General features: G+C 39.6%; 1 protein-coding gene across 1 annotated transcript in view; it reads left to right on the forward strand.

Annotated features, from left to right (window-relative positions):
• Positions 1-13,491: 13,491 nt before the first annotated feature.
• The window catches only part of ACADL (acyl-CoA dehydrogenase long chain), a 44,956-nt gene continuing 37,509 nt past the window's right edge, over positions 13,492-20,938 (forward strand). The window contains exons 1-3 of the mRNA XM_060016168.1: positions 13,492-13,755; positions 17,810-17,965; positions 18,551-18,688. Coding sequence (XP_059872151.1) covers positions 13,679-13,755; positions 17,810-17,965; positions 18,551-18,688 — 371 coding nt within the window. The 5' untranslated portion in view covers positions 13,492-13,678. The remainder of the gene's footprint in view (positions 13,756-17,809; positions 17,966-18,550; positions 18,689-20,938) is intronic.

The following is a 20,938-nucleotide window of genomic DNA, read 5'->3' on the forward strand; positions in this document are numbered from 1 at the left end:
TTCTTCGAGAAATTATTGATGAAGGCGCATATTTACCCAAGCAGGTTTTTAATGTGGATGAGACTGTACTGGAAGAGGATGCCAGACCAAAGTTACATCAGTAAGGAGGAAAAGTTGATGCCAGGCTATAAAGCAGCAAAGGATAGGCTAACTCTGTTGTTTCGTGGCAATGCTTCCAGCGATATGAACCTGAAGCCTCTCTTAGTTTATCATTCAGAGAACCCAAGAGCCCTTAAAAACATAGCCAAGGGCTCCCTTCTTGTTGTGTGGAAGAGTAACCCTGAGTTACACAGGCCATTTTCCAGGACTGGTTTTTCACCACGTTATCCCATAGGTAGAGAAATACTGCTTGGAGAAGGACATCCCATTCAACAATCTTTTGTTGGTCAACAATGCTCCGGGCCACCCCCATTCATGGATGACTTTCATCCCAACGTCAAAGTAGTGCATCTGCCACTGAAGACTACGTCGCTCATCCAACCTATGGACCAGGGAGTTATAGCCACTTTCAAGAAATATTATTTACGTCACACTTTTCATCAGGCAGTAAAGGCGAGTGACGAATCAGGAACAACCTTGTGACAATTTTGGAAGGACTATAACATCTACAAGACCATAAAAAACATTGACTTTGCTTGCCATGAGGTTATGGCCGTCACCACGAATGGGGTTTGGAAGAACCTTTGCCCACAGTTTGTTCATGATTTTCGTGGATTTGAGAAGGTGGATGAGGAGTCCAAAGGGGTCTTCAGCAACCGCGAGAAGCTGGAGCTAGATACGCAAGAGGACCACTTCATTGAACTCTTTGCTGTGCAACACAAGGAGCTTACTAACAAAGACCTGATGGAATTGGAGGCTCAGAGAAAGGACAAAGAGAGACAAGAGGAGGAAGAAATAACTGAAGAACAAAAGAGATTCACGACGCGGGAAATGGCAAGGGGATTTTCTTTATTTGAGGAGGCACTGTTAGTTTTTGAGGCACAGGACCCAAACGTAGAACAGTACACGAAGTTCGCAGCAGCTGTTCAGAATGCAATCCAGTGCTACTGTGTCATCTATGATGAGAAAAAAAGGGCTACTACCCAGACGTCACTGGATCATTTTTTAAAGAGGGTAGATAGAATTGAATCCAGCAAGGAACCAGAACCGGTGTCATCAACGTGAGGTGTGAGTGAAATTGCAGCTTGCCCTCCATCTCATTGCTGATGAACCTTCAACTCTACCATCTCCCACCTCGTCTCCCTATTCCAGTCAGTAACTCTTCTTGCCTGTTCTCTCGATGCCAGCCCCTATATGCCAGCTAGTGTACTGTACTACTGTACTTTTCAAGGTACTGTATTGTGAGATTAAAAATGTTTTCTATATTCTTTGTGTTTGTTTTTATGTATTATTTGTGTGAAAAGTATTACAAACCTATTACAGTACAGTACTATATAGCCAATTGTGTTAGTTGGGTACCTAGGCTAACTTTGTTGGACTTACAAACAAATTGGACTTACAGACGTGCTCTCAGAATGGAGCTCGTTTGTATGTAGGGGACTTACTGTACAGACACCTTTTTGAAAAACGAAAACAAAAACAATGCTTTAGAGCAGTTTTTAGGCTCACACAAAACTGAGAGAAAGGTACAAAGAAAAGTACATATACCCACTGCCCCCACACATGCATACCCTCCTGCATTATCAACAACCTGCACCAAAGCAGTACCTTTGACAAACGCACATTGACACATAATTACCCAAAGTCCATAGTTTACATTAGGGTTCACTCTTTTTTTTAAAATTTTATTGGATTATAGTTGATTTACAATGTTGCATTAGTTTCAGGTGTACAGCAAAGTGATTCAGTTATACATATACATATACTCATTCTTTTTCAGATTCTTTTCTCATATAGGTTATCACAGAATACTGAGTAGAGTTCCCTGTCCTTGTTGGTTATCTGTCTTATGTATAGTAGTGTGTGTATGTTAATCCCAAGCTCCTGATTTATAGCCCCCCATGTTACCCCTTTGGTAACCATAAGTTTGTTTTTGATATCTGTAAGTCTGTTTCATAAATAAGTTCATTTGTATCATTTTTTAAAAATTAGATTCCACATATGAGTGATATCATATAATATTTGTCCTTCTCTGTCTGACTTCACTTAGTATGATAATCTCTAGGTCCATCCATGTTGCTGCAAATGGCATTATTTCATTCTTTTTTATGGCTGAGTAATATTCCATTGATTGTATATATATGTACTACATTTTCTTTATCCATTCCTCTGTTGATAGGCATTTAGCTTGCTTCTATGTCTTGGCTATTGTAAATAGTGCTGCAATGAACATTGGGGTGCATGTTTCTTTTCAAATTATGGTTTTCTCCAGATGTATGCCCAGGAGTGGGATTGCTGGATCATATGGTAGTTTATTTTTAGTTTTTTAAGGAACCTCCATACTCTTCTCCATAGTAGTTATACCACTTTACACTCTCACCAACAGTGTAGGAGGGTTCCCTTTTCTCCACACCCTCTCCAGCATTTACTGTTTGTAGATTTTTTGATGATGACCATTCAGACCGGTGTGAGGTGATACCTCATTGTAGTTTTGATTTGCATTTCTCTAATAATTAGTGACGTTGAGCATCTTTTCATGTACTTTTTGGCCATCTGTATGTGTTCTTTGGAAAAATGTCTATTTAGATCTTCTGCCCATATTTTGATTGCGTTGTATGTTTTTTTATGACGTAGAGCTACGTGACCTGTTTGTATATTTTGGAGATTAATCTCTTGTTGGTCACTTTGTTTGCAAATATTTTCTCCCATTCTGTGGCTTGTCTTTTTGCTTTGTTTATGGTTTCCTTTTCTATGCAGAAGATTTTAAGTTTAATTAGGTCCCATTTCTTTATTTTTGTTTTTATTTTCATTACTCTAGGAGGTGGATTAAAAAAGATATTGCTGCAATTTATGTCAAAGAGTGTTCTGCCTGTGTTTCTTTCTGAGTTTTACAGTGTCCAGCCTTACATTTACATATTTGATCCATTTTGAGTTCATTTTTGTGTATGGTGTGGGAGAATGTTCTAATTTCACTCTTTTACATGTAGCTGTCCAGCTTTCCCAGCACCACTTATTAAAGAGACTGTCTTTTCTCCATTGTGTATTATTGCCTCCTTTGTCACAGATTAATTGACCATAGGTGCATGGGTTTATTTCTGGGCTTTCTATCCTGTTCCATTGATCTCTATTTCTCTTTTTGTGCCAGTACCATACTGTTTTGATTACTGTAGCTTTGTAGTATAGTCTGAAGTCAGGGAGTCTAATTCCTCCAGCTCCATTTTTCTTTCTCAGGATTGCTTTGGCTAGGGTTCACTCTTTAAAAAAAATAAATAAATAAAATAAATTGTTTATTTATTTGTTTACTTGGCTGCACTGGGTCGTAGTTGTGACATGCAGGATCTTCATTGCTGCATGCAGGATCTTCGCTGTGGCATGCAGGGTCTTTTTTTTAGTTGCGGCATGCGGGATCTTTAGTTGAAGCAAGTGGAATCATAGTTGTGGCAAGTGGGATCTAGTTCCCTGACCAGGGATCAAACCTGGGCCCCCTGCATTGGGAGCATGGACTCTTAACCTCTGGACCACCAGGGAAGTCCATAGGGTTTGCGCTTGATGTTAAACATTCCATGGGTTTGGACAAATGTATAATGACATGTTCATCATTACAATATCATACAGAATATTTTCACTGTCCTAAATATCCTCTGTGCTCCACCTATTCATCTCTACTTCCTACCAATAATTACTTTTCTTGAGATCATATACTAGAAGAAAATTTTTTAAGGATAACATGAGCCAAGGGATTTACAGACATTACACTTAGCTTCACAACAATCCTCTGCAGCATCCCTATTTCCCAGTAGAGAAATATGAGATCTGAGATAAGCAACTTGCCCAGGGTAGTACAAATAGTATTTGGTAGAGTAGATGGAGCCTGTTCACTCTTCTATAGCAGCTCTTTACTTAACATACTTTCTGTCTCTTTATCCCCAAGTTCCTGCCTCTGTCTTACCCTCCCTACCCCTGCTTATCTTCTTTTCAAGATCAAAATTCAAAATAATTGGAACAGTGGATAATTAGCTCATGAACAGACACATGACTTATCTTCACTGTACTATCAGCACCTGACTTATGTTTATTTATCCATTGTCTGCTTCCACAGACAAGCTCCACAGGGTCAAAAAACACATTTTGTTCATTTTTGTCTCCCCACCTGCAAAAGTGTCTGGCATGTAGGCAAGTATAAGGCTTCCCCAAAATATCTGCTGAATAAATGAGTGAATGGATAAACAGATGAATGGAACAGAAAGTCTAGAAATAGGTCCAGATATATTGGGTTGACCAAAAGGTTCGTTCAGTTTTTTCCATAAGATGGCTCTAGTAGCATTTAGTTGTCTTTAACTTTATTCGAAACAATAGACTGTGACAGATTTCATATCAGTGTGCATTTAAAAAAAGACATCAAAATTGGTGAATTTTTTGCAGCCATTTTAATATTGAAGACGGAAGAAAAAAAGCAACATTTTCGGCATATTATGCTTTATTACTTCATGAAAGGTAAAAACACAACTGAAACGCAAAAACAAAATATTTGTGCAGTGTATGGAGAAGGTGCTGTGACTGATCGAACATGTCAAAAGTGGTTTGCGAAGTTTCGTGCTGGAGATTTCTCACTGGACTATGCTCCATGGTTGGGTAGACCAGTTGAAGTTGATAGCGATCAAATGGAGACATTAACTGAGAATAATCAACGTTATGCCACTTGGGAGATAGCCGACATACTCAAAACATCCAAATCAAGCGTTGAAAATCATTTGCACCAGCTTGGTTATGGTAATTACTCTGATGTTTGGATTCCACATAAGTTAAACGAAAAAAACCTTTTTGATCATATTTCTGCTTGTGATTCTCCACTGAAACATAATGAAAACATTCCATTTTTAAAACAAATTATGACGGGCAATGAAAATGTATTATGCCATTTATATATTGTATTATACTGCACAATAATATAGAACATGAGATCATGGGGCCAGTGAAATGAACCACCACCAACCACACCAAGGCTGGTCTTCATCCAAAGAAGGTGATGTGTGTACGGTGGGATTGGAAAGGAGTCATCTATAATGAGCTCCTCCCAGAAAAACAAACGATTAATTCCAACAAGTACTGCTCCTAATTAGACCAGTTCGACAAAAAGCGTCTGGAATTAGTCAACAAAAAATACATAATCTTCCATCAGGATAACACAAGACCGCGTGTTTCTCTGATGACCAGGCAAAAACTGCCACAGCTTGGCTGGGAAGTTCTGATTCATCTGCCGTATTCACCAGACATTGCAACTTTGTATTTCCATTTATTTAGGTCTTTACAAAATTCTCTTAATGGAAAAAATTTCAATTCCCTGGAAGACTGTAAAAGGCACCTGGAACAGTTCTTTGTTCAAAAAGATAAAAAGTTTTGGGAAGGTGGAATTATGAAGTTGCCTGAAAAATGGCAGAAAGTAGTGGAACAAAAGGGGGAATACGTTGTTCCATAAGGTTCCTGGCGAAAATGAAAAATGTGTCATTTATTTTTACTTAAAAACAGAAGGCACGTTTTGGCCAATCCAGTAATACATAGGGGAATGCAAATGATAGAAGTGGCATTTTAAATCAGTAGAATAAATGGATTATTCAGTAAAATGTTGCTGGGAAAAATGGTTAGTCATCTGGAAAAAAAGATGTATCACTATACCAAAATAAGTTTCAGAGAGATCAAAGATTTATATATAAAAGATCAAAGAGAGATCAAAGATTTATATATAAAAAAATGAACGGAAACAAGCATCTGGACAGGCTGACGAGCTCCAAGACCGAGTAAGTCCAACAGTGTGCACTGGGCAAACCTCCCTTTTGAGCATGAAGTGCTATTTGGGCATTTTGCCAATTGGTTCTGAGGTAGGAGATAGATGGGCCCCTGGGCCGGACAGCTGGTGTTTGTCAAGTGGAGTAAAATTGAAGCTTTGTTCCCACTCCAAGGGCAAAGATAGTGACAGAAGCTTAGCTCTACTGAAGTAAAGAGATAAAATACCCTCTCCTGAGGTCAAGGAAAACTTCCCTGTCTGCACATGCGTAGGAAGGCTCCTTGGGGGTCAAAGAGGGAGGGGGTGCCACCCCATAATAAGTGCGGACATACACCCACAGGCCTGGGCGGTGGGATCCATCTTAGCAAAAATTACGCACGCATGTTGGGGAGGGTCCTAGGACCAGTCAGGTGTGAAAACAGAAACAAGATAATGGCCAAAGGTAAACAAAAAGCCGGAGGGACTATCCTATATAAGGGATTCAAATCACCTCTTTACTGCGCTCCTCCTTATTAGGGGGGATGCCCATACCCCTTCTCTCTGGGTTTGTATTTCTGCCTTGCTTCTGTTTTAAATAAACTGTTTCTCTGTGTGCTCTCCCGTGTGTTGTGCCTGTTTTTTTTTACAGTGTTTGTCTCCTTGAAACATTCTTGCTTTCAAATGGGGGAGGAGCCAGGGCCACTTTGCTTCTAGCCTCTAGCCCCTGGTGGTCTAGTGGCTAGGATTCCTGGCTTTCATCAGGCTACCCAAGTTCAATTCCTAGGTAGGGAACTAAGATCTCTCTTCAGGACCACTCAACGGCTGTCTCTCCGAGATCAGTTCTGATGTGTGTCTGCCAGTTGCCGGCATCCAAACTAAAGCAAATTTTCCTTACCACCGACCTTGCCTCTCTATTGGCTTTTGAGCAGTAAACAGCTAGACCCCACTTTCGGTTACAAGAGGACACATACACTTCTAATGAGCTGTATACAAAATAGATATAAAAGATACAGCAACCCTAGAATATAAGTTTTATAATCCTCTTTACATTTAAGTGATGATTTATTTTTAAAAATGTGTACAACTAATATTTTTATTATGAGTATGGCCTAGAGGAAAGCAAGTTAGAAGTAGGTCAGGTTCAAAGCAAGGTTTAAACAAATCCATTTTTAATCCTGACAATTAGATTTTCTATAAAAATTATGTTCATTAAAATACTTAAATTGCTTTTTTTTTTAAGAAAAATGTTATGAAACATAAAACATCAACTAGTTTTGAAACTATTGTCCTCTGTAAGGAAAAAAAAAATCAGACAAATTTAGAAAAACAAATTCCAGATTAAGTTTTCTTAATGTGTCAAGATATTCTTCAAATCAAATAGCAAATAATAAAATAATAGTTCCCAATCACTCAGTTTTTGCACATTTATAAACAAATACCTAGTGACTACAGTTAGAGAAGCTGGCATTTTCATCAGTAAATAACATTTATTAACACGTATCAGAGGAGAAGCATAGCAGTCCCTATCTTCAAACATTTACCCTCTAATTAAGAGGCATGGCATACACAGACAACAGTTGTTAAACACACAAGGTAGTATATCTTTGTATAATATAAAATAAGTACTATAAGAGTCAGAGAGGGAGTGCGAAATATGGTTAGAAGCTGTTTATCCCTTCACATACTCCAATGTGTTACTCCAAGGATATTTATATTTCAGTTGGGGAACTAGGAGTAATTTATTTTCTTCTTTGAACTTGAAGGTTTTTTTAAAATGTGTTTTTTAAAAGTTGCTCTTCCTTTTTTGTATGATAGGGATATTTCTGGGAGTTCCCTGGTGGTCCAGTGGTTAGGGCTCTGTACTTTCACTGCCAAGGGCGCAGGTTCAATCGCTGGTCGGGGAACTAAGATCCTACAAGCAGGATCTTTTGGCCACGGCGTGGCCAAAAAAAAAAAAAAATGGTGTGTGTGTGGGGGGATATTTCTCAATGATAACAATAATAATTACTATTTATTGAGCGCTTATTATAATCTTGTCATTGCTCTAACCATTTGACCCCCATTATCTGAAAAAATGCTCACAACAACGCCATGATATGAAACTTCTTCATTTACAGGTGAATAAATGGAGGTTCAGAGAGCTTATGTTGTAGCTATGAAGTCTGTACCTCCTAGTAGCTGGTCTGTTCCAATCAGTCTGTTGTGTACAAAGGGACCTTCAGAATATTCAGACGAGCCAGAGTAGTTTCCCAACATTTGGCAGATTCCAGCTGAGCCCCGCCCTTGCCTCACCTTCCCTTTTCTTTGTCTTTTAATTATGAGATAAGCTCTTAACTTTAGCTTACTTCTTGGCTCTATTTTCCTTAACTTTCCAGCTGTCTGACATATGACCCTGTGACACTGCCCTATTCATCATCATAGCTAGATGAATGTTAAAGCTTCCAGAGTTGGACAACTCTGTCCCTTCACGGTCTGGAATCATGTGTTCTCCTTTGAAGAATGAGTGCTCTGCCCTCACAAAGGTAAAGAAAGCTTAAAGTCAAACATTCACAGAGATTGCCTATACTAGACCAGAACATTTAGCCAGAATTAATACTTAATTTTAGAACCTGGACAAATAAATTCTTTTGCACCTTAGCTTATATTGGTATTAGTTTAAAAAATCCCTAGTGTTGATTACAAACTCCTTGGAATGAAGGACAAACAAGGGCAACATTTTCTTAAAAGATATTAATCAAGTGTCTTTGCTTTCTCTAAAATGGGAAGAACACGCTACTGAAAGAAATGAACAGAGAAGAGAGTTAAAGCTAACACTGGGGCTTCCCTGGTGGCGCGGTGGTTGAGAGTCCACCTGCCGATGCAGGGGACACGGGTTCGTGCCCCGGTCCGGGAGGATCCCACATGCCGCGGAGCGGTTAGTCCCGTGAGCCACGGCCGCTGAGCCTGCGTGTCCGGAGCCTGTGCTCCGCAACGGGAGAGGCCACAACTATGAGAGGCCCGCGTACCGCAAAAAAAAAAAAAAAAAAAAAAAAAGCTAACACTGGTAACCCTTCCTAACCCTGGGGGAAAACCACAACACAAGGATGATCTGACGTGTCCAATAAAGATATTGGCATAAATATTGGGACCTAGAATGAGCAACTGCTGCAAATCCGTTTTTGAATAAATGACAGCTAACTAAGTCTGTAGGATGGGTCAGGTTCTATCGGTTTTATTTGTTTCCCTGGCAATTCGGGAAGCATATGGCCTCTCCTAAGAATTAAGGTAGGGAAAAATATTGAATGGTAGTAATGATGTTACTATATACTGGGCTCCTGCTGCTGCCAGCCTGGATGCTTTACATATTTTGCCTTGTTTTAGCCTCACAATAACCCTGTGAGGTAGATCCTGTTAATATCTCCATTTTACAAATAAGGGAACAGAGACATGGAGAGATTTAGTAACTCAGAGAGAGGTTTCCAACCTTGGTCTTGGTCTGTGGAATTCTATAGCCCTGTTTTTTCCACTATTCCCTAAAAATAAAGTGGGAAAAAGAAGTAAATCAGGTTGGTCACCCGAAGTGTCACTTCCCTCCCTGGAGCTGCTCCTACGTTTCTCATACTCTGTCTTGTATTTTAAATCAACTCATACAAGTCTCATTTTCATAACTATATTTCAATCCCTTTGAAGGTAGGGATTTTATCTTGTATGACATTGTATCCTCAATTTTAGGAGGAACTCAATAGGTATTTAAGAGATAAGAGAATGAATGAATGAATTTCACTCTCCTAGGCTTTAAGAACAAAAGAGTACTTTTATCTCTTACCATATCAAATCTAAATTCCCTGGTGTAATTTTTTTTTGCCACTCTGTGTGACTTGTGGGATCTTAGTTCCCTGACCAGGGACTGAACCCTGGGCCTTGGCAGTGAAAGCATGGAGTCCTAACCACTGGACCGCCACGGAATTCCCTCCCTGGTGTGATATTTAATAATAATAAAAATATTGGCCAATAATAACTGAATAGTTCCTAATTTTGTTTTACACTCTTCTAGATCCAAGTTCAAGATATATATGCATCAACTAGATAGGGCCCTGACTATTCTGGCCCTAATTGACCTTTCAGTTAATAATAGCATGCCTTGTAGAACTCTCAGGTAAAAGATGTGACTTATTCCTGCCAGGGAGATATAAATGGCTCAAAGAATTTGTGAAATTCTGGGTAATTTGCCTGAATTATCTTGGTAGTTTGTTTAACCTTTCATTTTAGCCCAGATCATTCTACATTCAGAAGCATATTGTTCTTATTTCACAAAAGGAAACATAGTAACTTTACAACAGACAAATCTGGTGGACACCATCTTAATGAAATTAAGAAATTAAAACTAAGGTAGTTAAATTTACCTCACCAAGAACAGGATAATCTAGCATGAAGGGCAGTCTGATGCGATGTACTGAGAGGGACATCATGTTACTGAAGTACCAATTCTCCTGTGAGCAAACCTCACAAAACCCAAACTAAGTTATTCCTACAAAATACCTGGCTTTTACTCCAAACAATGTCAACGCTACGAATGATAAAGTCAGAAGGAACTGTGCCAGGTTAAAGTATACTAGAGAGACATGGGAACAAAAATCCTAGACTGGATTTGTCAAAAGTTCAGAAACAGCCAAAGTAAAACCAGTTAATCACCAAAGCAGTAGTTAGTAAAAGTTTATTGTGCACATACCAAAAAGACAGTTCTCGAACCAGGAGCATTCCAACCAAAATGGGGTGTGTTGTTATAAGGCGTCTCATATGGTTGTTACGGAATGTAAGTTTGTGTGCAGAGAAAGGTTTATTGTCCTGCTCGGTTTCACCATTCCTGCCCGCAGAGGCACTGCCATCACCTCAACCCCTGGGCCCCAGAAGCCGCTGAGGATGACTGTTATACTACGGCCACATAGGTCAGAGGCTGCACTGAAATCCTAGGCAACTTCACCAAGGCCAGCTTTGATGTCACCTCCAAGATCTACAGTTATCTCACCTCACCACCTCTAGAAAGAGATCCTGTTCTCCAAGTCTCCCTATCAGGAATTCACTGATGTTCTAGCAAAGTGCAGAGGACCCAGGCTCCAGCTGTGGCCACCACAGAGTATTTTTATATGAGAAAAGTCAAGTGAATTAAGCCTAATTTAAAAAAAAAATCACTGGTGAGACATGTTAAGAATACAGGACCCTGGACCTCATCATCAGATATTCTGATGCAACAAGTGGTGCTGCTGTAGTGATACTCAGACCACACTGAGGCACACTGAAGCAGTGTTGTATTATTATCCTCACTTTTCAGAGGCTCAGCAAGACCATGCAGAAAAGGGTCTCATGGCTCCATACTAGCAGGTTACTTGAGCAGCTAATTATCATGTTGAAAAACAAGTTTGGTCCCATGAAGCAAGTAAATACCCTGGCACAGACTGCTAATGGTTGAGGTGGCTTAAGAAGGCTGGCAAGTCCAGAATTCTAGCAAGTCTACATGGAGTCCTGTGCTTCCCCGGCCAACTAATAGTATTCACATGCTTCTGTATGGAATTAAAACTTTCTTTTTTTTAAACTTCTTGATGCTGCGTTCAGTTAGTTCTTGATTTCTAACACAAGTGTCTCTTTCACTTGTACCATTTCAGTCCCTTGATAACTGGCCTCGACTCTTAGAATGGCCTTAATGTTTTGCTTTACCTCCTTAGAAATCCACTCTGCAAACTCTTTAGAGTTCAAAAACTTTCACAGATTTCCTATTACCAAAAAACCAAATCCATAAATTTCAAAAGCTCAGACTTCATTAAATTGAAATGTAGATTATTAAACAGTATTTGATGACTTGAGGTAAAAGGAAATGGCAAGACATGAATTCAGATAAAATACTATTGGAGAACTGAACTAAAGGTTTTTATTTGCATACTGAATATATTTTAATTTTTTCCAGGAAGTGGCTACTAATTTTTGCAAGAAAAAAATGATAACGCCACACTTCTTTAAAAGTAGTATTTGCATAGTCATATATATGAAGTAAATCAATCTCCAGTGTTAGAAAATAAACTTCATGGAACAGTATGGAGGTTCCTTTAAAAACTAAAAGTAGAACTGCCATATGATCCAGCAATCCCACTCCTAGGCATATACCCGGAGAAAATCATAATTAGAAGAGATTCGTGCACCCCAACGTTCATTGCAGCACTGTTTACAATAGCCAAGACATGGAAGCAACCTAAATGTCCATCGACAGAAGAATGGATAAAGATGATACAGTACATATATACAATAGAATATTACTCAGCCATAAAAAAGAATGAAATAATGCCATTTGCAGCAATATGGATGGACCTAGAGATTATCATACTAAGTGAAGTCAAAGACAAACATCATATGATATCACATATATGTGGAATCTAAAATAAACGGTACAAATGAACTTATTTACGAAAGAGGAATAGAGTCACAGATGTAGAAAACAAACTTACTGGGGGGAAAGGGGAGAGGGAGGATAAATTGGGAGATTGGGATTGACATATACACACTACTATTTATAAAATAGATAACTAAAGAGAACCTGCTGTATAGCACAGGGAACTCTACTCAATACTCTGTAATTACCTATACGGGAAATGAATCTAAAAAAAGAATGGACATATATAACTGATTCACTTTGCTATACAGCAGAAACTAACACAACATTGTAAGTCAACTATACTCCAATACAATTTTTTTTAATGGAGTACAAGCTATACAACTTTTGAATTGGTATGTTTTTCACCTGAAACTAATATTGTAAACCAACTATACTTCAATTTAAAAAAATAAAGAACTCCCCCCACAAAAAAAGGAAAAGAAAAGAAAAGAAACTTCATTTAAGTTTGTGCGTTTGTGTTTGGGTCCGTTTTTGAGGCTCCATAGCTTAAACTCGTTCCTCGAATTGGTTCAGAATTCTGAAAAGAGCAGAGTTACCAGACTCTTATCACTCTGTCATGCAACAACCATTGCAACATCTCTGAGCGTTCCCAAGCAGCATGCCTTGCTCCTTTTCCATACCATATACAGAAAGGTATTCATCCCACTGGAAACATGCAGATCCTACCCAATCAGCGGGTGACAGAAGTCCGTTTGCTCTCTGGCTATAAAAACAGACAAGCAGGGTATATGCCCAGTAGTGGGATTGCTGGCTCGGATCAGCTCGCTGCTTTGTGACCACCTAGAGGGGTGGGATAGGGAGGGTGGGAGGGAGACGCAAGAGGGAGGGGATATGGGGATATATGTATATGTATGGCTGATTCACTTTGTTATAAAGCAGAAACTAACACACCACTGTAAAGTAGTTATACTCCAATAAAGATGTTAAAACAAACCAGACAAGCAACCCACGCTCAGGGTCGGCTTTCCCTGGCTACCAGGAAGTCGGCCAGCTGTTCTTGCAGCGACGCTTCTCTTTAATAAACTCTATCTTCCTCACAAAAAAAAAGAAAAACAGAAAAAAAAAAAAAAAAAAAGAACAGCTTAGATATACAAAAACGCCGCAGGGAAAAGTTGAATCGTTTTGCATTTAGAATCTTTCCATTGGTAAGATTCTAGAGAGGGGCGTGTCCCAACGCTCGGCGACACGCCACCCGCCGGACCACAGGGGATCGCGGCTCCGGGCTCCGGAAGGGCGCCCAGGGTGCATCTACCAGAGCGGCTGCGCGACGTTTTTCCGGCGGGACTGCACGGAGGAAGGTTCTGGGGACAGTCCGCTGGCCCGGCGCCTGGCCTTGCGCGCTCGGAGTCACCGAGAAGACGAGTCCGTCGCCCCTGCCGCCCCTCGCTGTCCCAGCCATGGCCACACGCCTCCTCCGCAGGGCCCTACGCTTGTGGGGCGGCCGCTGTGCGCCGAGCGTGCCGCCGGCATCGAGGTGAGTGCCCGCCCCGCTTCAGCTGCGCCGGCCGGGAGGCTGCAGGGCAGGGCTGCGACACGCACACCGCTCCTGGGGGCTGGGAACCAGACGGCGCGCGCTCAAGCGGCCGGCTGCATCGGCCCCCGGGACTTGGGCTGAGCTGTTGGGGCGAGAGAGGGTGGGAGAAGGGGCTGGGCCTCGCCCCTTGGCTCCCAGAACCTGGGTCGGACCCACTGGCGCGAGCGCGTGGGCGCCGGCCTAGCAGCTTCAACTTGGTGACAGCCGAAGTCGGGGGGAGGGGGGGCGGGCGTCCCTAAATTCTCCCTCTCTGGCCCCAATCCAACCCGTCTGGTTCTGAGGCCTGTGGTCGGCACCGTGAGTTTGCATTTCGAAGAGTTCCTGCGAGGCGAGGGCGGGGAGTCACCCCTTGGCCACAGTTGCACGAGTTGGAGCTACGACCTTTGGCCCAGTTAGATCTGTGGCAAAAAGGCACCGCCCTATAGTGAACTTGGGAGCTGGTATTCCACCGCCTCCCAGATCTTGAGAAAAGCACTTGCAGCGACGCTGACCTAGAGAAGTGCCATGGAGAAGACATCCTGGAACAGGAAAGACCTGGCGACGGCCCGTTAGACGATGAAATTAACTTGAGATTTAACAAATCCTTTAATTAAGTAAATGCAGAGGAATTAATGGAGAGAGTTTCTAAGTGGCTCAGTGACTATTAAGGTAGTGTTTATAAGATCAAAAGCTTCCTGTACCGTCTGACACCTCAAATACAGTCATTGGATAAACAAGCTGGAAGCACCGAGGATTCCCTATTTAATGAGAGTGACAGGATGGATAAATTAGCTCATGGCGGCCTTATGGTAACTCTAAGATGCTATGGGAGCAGGAAACAAAACTGCTGCTCGTGAGGAGGGCTGGGAAGGCTTCACCGAGGAGTGACTTTACATTCGGATACACATACTTTTCTAAGCTCTTCCCCGAACTTCATAAGACAGTGATGCTCAAATTTTTTGGTATCAGGACTCCTTTGTGCTGTTAAAATTAGAGGACCTCCAAGATCTTTTGTTTATGTGAATTTTATTTATGGACATTGATGTCAATAGATATCTACAAAACTGGGAAATTTTACAAATATTTAGTTTACATAAAAGTAACTCATTACATGTTAACATAAATAACATCTTTATGAAAAATAACTTTTCCAAAAAAAAGTGAGATGAGTGACATTGTTTTACATTTTTGTAGATCCCTTAATGTCTGGCTTAATATTAGACAGTCTGATTTTCATACCTGCTTCTGCATTGTCAATTGTGATGTTATTTTGGTTGAAGTATAGGAAGAATATTGGAAAAGGAGGACCTGAGGGACCCTCTGAATAGGTCAGAGACTCTAGTTTTATTATAACAGACTTCTTAAACTTTAATGTGCATATGAATCACTTAGGAATGTTATTAAAATACAGTCGACCCTCGAACAGCATGTATTTGAATCGCGAGGGTCCACTTACATGGGAATTTTTTTCCATCGTAAATACTACAGTACTACACAATCCATGGTTGGTTGAATCTGAGGATGCAGAACCGTGCTTTGGAGGAAGCACAAATATGGAGGGCTGACGGTGGGGTATCATGGATTTTCAACTGCATGGAGGTTGGGCGTCCCTAACCCCTGTGTGTTTCAAGTGTCAAATGTACAGACTGATTCATTTGGCCTGGGATGAGGCCCCAAATTGTGTATTTATAACCAGCTCCCTACCTGAAGGTGCTGGCAGAGACTGTCTCCCTTTTATAATGTAAATGAGGTTTTAAAAATAATGATAATAATAATAAGTAGAGCCTAGCCTGTTAGATGAGTAGCAGTTTAATGCTTTAGGAAAACAATGGACAATTTATTCAGTACAGATTTCCTGGTTTTTATGGGGAGAAAAAGGGCTGATTTATTTTGTACGGGTTCCTTAGTCTTGGCAAAAAATGGATATTCCAACAAACTTACTGCCAAGTGTTTTGATTTTCTTCTCTCTACATGTTCTCTCTTGAACACTTTTGACTGATCTGAAAATCTCTGTTCTTTCTGGCACTTCTTTCACTTTCCTTTGTCTTGGTGTGTTTTACTTAGAAATGTTCCAAAGATTAATGTTACATGGGATATAAAATTTTAAGATCCAGGCAGACTTGGATATAAGTTCCACTCTATTATTTACTAATTATGTTGACAAATGATTCAGTGTCTTAGAGCTCCAGTTCCCTAGTCTCAGCACATTTTTTTCCTTGAGGAAAAATCCCAAGTATGGACCAATGTGTGCATTATAAAGAAATTGGAACGAGTCATTTCAATATAGGATGAAGTAGATTTTAGTCTCTTTTACTGTAACATTACAGTGGTGTGCAAGACCCTTGCTCACTGTTGTATCCCAAGTTACCCGAATGGTTCCTAGTACATATTAGGCACTCAGAAAGTATTTGTTGGCTAAATGAATAAATAAGCTATTAAAAATGATGATTTGGCTGACAGAGTAGCAAACCAGAAAAACGTGAAGATAAAAGGCAGACCAGGTATAAAAAATGTAATATTAAAAGTTCTCAGCTAAAGGTTACCACTTAAAAGACATTTCAGATTGTATTAACAAATAAAACTCAACTAAAAGTTGTATATAAAAGATAAGTCTAAAGCAAAATGACACAAAATACATATTAAGTGTATTAATCAGCTCAGGCTTCCATACCCAAATACTATAGACTGGATGGTTTAACAACAGAAATCTATTCCTCATAATTCTAGCGGCTGGATAGTCCAAGATCAAGGTGCTGGCCACTTCATTTGGTGGTGAGAGCTCTCTTCCTGGCTTATAGATGGCCCCCTTCTCCCTATGTCCTCACTAGGCCTTTCCTTGTTGTGTGCACACAGAGCTATATCTCTCTCTTCCCCTTCTTATAATGTAAGCCAAGCCTCTTGGTTTAGGACTCCACACTTATGACCTCATTTAACTGTAATTACCTCCTCAAAGCCATATCTCCAAATACCATTACATTGGGAGTTTGAACTTCAACATGAATTGGGTTGGAGGAGGAGGCAGGCACAATTCAGTCCATTGCATTAAGGAAAAATATATAAACTGGAAAAAAATAGTACATTTCAGGGGAGAAAAGATTGAAATAGCCTAATTGCCAATAAACAAGACTGGGTCTTTTCTGGACTAAGAAGAAGAAGAGGAAGAGAAAGAAAAGGGAAGGAAAGGACAGGATAGGATCAGATCAGGTCAGGGTCCAACTAAGGAAGAGAGAAACCCAAAACAATATGATGCAAAACAGAAAAACATCTTTTGGCGATATTTATATATATGATAAAAAGTTTTTTTATATGTGAGCTTAAAAATGTACAAAGTGGTACACAGAGTTTCAAAATCTTTTCAGGCGTACCCCCGGCCGGGGCGGGGGGCGATCTGAAGACCATTGAACAAAAGGAACTACAGAGCAGTCTCTTTTTAAGCTTAATATGGGGGGTGGGGGGGTGCGGGGAGAGGGAAGGTCAGTTTCCAAAGATTTTGAATAATTCTGGACTAATCCCTACAGAGACTGGTGGGTACTTTGATTTTGCTTTACACCCAGATTGTAATGTGGCAATAAAAGTCAACACAGTTTGCATCCTATACACCTGCCATTTGAAATTGTATGATTCTGGATAAACTATTAATGGGGGGGTTACATTATTTTAAAAATTGTACATTACATGAAAACTTATCAGTATTATTCTATTGTACTATTTGAATTTTACATTATTTAATCGGCATCACCATACAGTACTATGCTATATTCTACTTCAGCTCAAACATGTGATTAGTTCTAGGCATGACATCCTCTTTAGGGATTTGGAAGTAAAGACTGAGTTGAATAAGGGTAAACTACTTCTTAGTCTCATCCAATCGAGAGAGATCCTAAAGTGCTGCTGCTCAAATTTGAACCAGTTTGTCAAATTGCAGACTCTTTCCTTCATGTTGTTCAGTGACTTTTAATTTGGATGCGAAGAGTAACAATTCACTTAATTTTCTTAATGTATGTATATTTTTAAGATGTTCTCATTCTGGAGGGGAGGAACGTCTAGAAACTCCTTCTGCTAAAAAATTAACAGATATAGGAATTAGAAGAATCTTCTCTTCAGAACATGACATTTTCCGGGAAAGTGTAAGGAAGTTTTTTCAAGAAGAAGTGATTCCTCATCACGCAGAGTAAGTCGCACATTTTCTTTGAAAGTAATGCACGTTAGAAGTCCAAGAAGGACCATTTCCTAGAATGCTCTTCGTTGTTGTCTAGAAAAAGTACTGTGTTCAGGGCTTTATTAACATTTTTACCACTCTTCAGTATAATACTGTAAGATTACGGGATTCTTAAACTAGTTCAAAGCTTCTTAAATGAGTTTTAAAATATACAATTAAAAAATATGTTGACCTAATCGACTGCCAGTTTTTTCTCCTGCAAAAAATGGGTTTATGGTCCACAACCATGGTGATCTATTGCAAGTCGCTGCTCAGCAAGGGAAGGAGAGCACTTTCATAGAGAGGAAAAGGAAGTTGGGAGGGCTAGAGTAAACAAAGAGTCCAGGGCTTTTCAATGACTGAGTCTTTCCTGGGAAAGAGGAATCTTTCTTTTACTTGTTGGGCCCTGCTATTGTCACAGGGTGTGAGAGCACCCCCTTTTTAATTACCTTAAATTAAGGGACCATTCCTGAACAAAATCATTCATATATTCAAAATGTGGCCATTTAAATAATATGAAAAACATTTTTCTGATTTTAAAATGTTTATTACTTGCAGATGGGAGAAAGCTGGAGAAGTGAGTAGGGAGCTTTGGGAAAAAGCTGGAAAACAAGGACTGCTTGGTGTCAATATTGCAGAGCGTCATGGTGGCATTGGGGGGGACTTGTACTCGTCAGCTGTTGTTTGGGAGGAGCAGTAAGTATGGAAGCATTTGAAGTTGAGTCTTGTTTCGTCAGTTCACTTTTCTGAGTGATGATTTTAAACTGTTTTCTAATCTTCTTATAAGATTGAAAATCGTCTTTTAAGTTGTTAAAATAGATGCTTCATTTCTAATTGACCCATGTGTCTGTTTCATACATGAGAACAAAGGAAGATTTCAGTTGATAAATGGGCAAAAGATTGGAACCAGCAATTCATCAAAAAAGAAATGAAAATAGGTTTTTTAGATGAAAAAAGTTTATCCTTACTACCAATCAGATGCAAATTAAATTAATCTGGAGGTATAATTTTGAGTACAAAATTTAGTGAAAATGAAAAATCATAATAACCAGTGCTGACAAGGTTGCAGTGAAAGTGACGCATTCATATACTCTTGGTGATGTTATATATTGGAACAATAAATGCCTTGGAGATTAAAAGCATGGATACATAAAAAATGAAAGTATTTCTGCTCTTAAATATTGGGTTGGCCAAAAAGTTTGTTTGGTTTTTTTCCATAAGATGGCTCTAGTAGCACTTAGTTGTCTTCAACTTCATTCAAAACAATTTTGTTAGATTATATTGTGACAGCTGTCATATTAGCGTGCATTTAAAAAAAGACATTAAAATTGGTGAATTTTTGTGTAGCCATTTTAATATTGAAGGTGGAAGAAAAGAAGCAACATTTTTGGCATATTATGCTTTATTATTTCATGAAAGGTAGAAATGCAACTGAAGCACAAAAAAAAAGATTTGTGCAGTATATGGAGAAGGTGTTGTGACTGATTGAATGTGTCAAAAGTGGTTTGCAAAGTTTCGTACTGGAGATTTCTTGCTGGACGATGCTCCCCAGTTGGATACACCAGTTGAAGTTGATAGTGATCAAATTGAGACATTAGTTGAGAACAATCAATGTTATACCACCTGGGAGATAGCCGACATACTCAAAACATCCAAATCAAGGGTTGAAAATCATTTGCACCAGATAGCCTCATCCACCAGAGGGCAGACAGCAGAAGCAAGAAGAACTACAATCCTGCAGCCTGTGGATCAAAAACCACATTCACAGAAAGATAGACAAAATGAAAACGCAGAAGGCTATGTACCAGATGAAGGAACAAGATAAAACCCCAGAAAAACAACTAAATGAAGTGGAGATAGGCAACCTTCCAGAAAAAGAATTCAGAATAATGATAGTGAAGATGACCCAGGACCTCGGAAAACCAATGGAGGCAAAGATCGAGGAGATGCAAGAAATGTTTAACAAACACCTAGAAGAATTAAAGAACAAACAAACAGAGATGAACAATACAATAACTGAAATGAAAAATACACTAGAAGGAATCAATAGCAGAATAACTGAGGCAGAAGAATGGAAAAGTGACCTGGAAGAAAAAATAGTGGAATTCACTGCTGTGGAACAGAATAAAGAAAAAAGAATGAAAAGAAATGAAGAGAGCCTAAGAGACCTCTGGGACAACATTAAATGCAACAACATTCGCTTTATAGGGGTCCCAGAAGGACAAGAGAGAGAGAAAGGACCCGAGAAAATATTTCAAGAGATTATAGTTGAAAACTTCCCTAACATGGGAAAAGAAATAGCCATCCAAGTCCAGGAAGCGCAGAGAGTCCCACACAGGATAAACCCAAGGAGAAACATGCCGAGACACATAGTAATCAAATTGGCAAAAATTAAAGACAAAGAAAAATTATTGAAAGCAGCAAACGAAAAATGACAAATAACATACAAGGGAACTCCCATAAGGTTAACAGCTGATTTCTCAGCAGAAACTCTACAAGCCAGAAGGGAGTGGCATGATGTACTTAAAGTGATGAAAGGGAAGAAGCTACAACCAAGATTACTCTACCCAAGGAGTAATCTCATTAAGATTCGATGGAGAAATCAAAAGCTTTACAGACCAGCAAAAGCTAAAATAATTCAGCACCACCAAACCATCTCTACAACAAATGCTAAAAGAACTTCTCTGAGTGGGAAACACAAGAAAGGAAATGGACCTACAAAAACAAACCCCAAACAATTAAGAAAATGGTAATAGGAACATATACATATTGATAATTACCTTAAATGTGAATGGGTTAAATGCTCCAACCAAAAGACACAGGCTTACTGAATGGATACAAAAACAAGACCCACTTCAGACCTAGGGACACATACAGACTAAAAGTGAGGGGATGGAAAAAGGTATTCCATGCAAATGGAAATCAAAAGAAAGCTGGAGTAGCTAT

The sequence above is a fragment of the Delphinus delphis genome, chromosome 7 (genome assembly GCF_949987515.2).
Source record: "Delphinus delphis chromosome 7, mDelDel1.2, whole genome shotgun sequence".
Classification (NCBI taxonomy): Eukaryota; Metazoa; Chordata; class Mammalia; order Artiodactyla; family Delphinidae; genus Delphinus; species Delphinus delphis.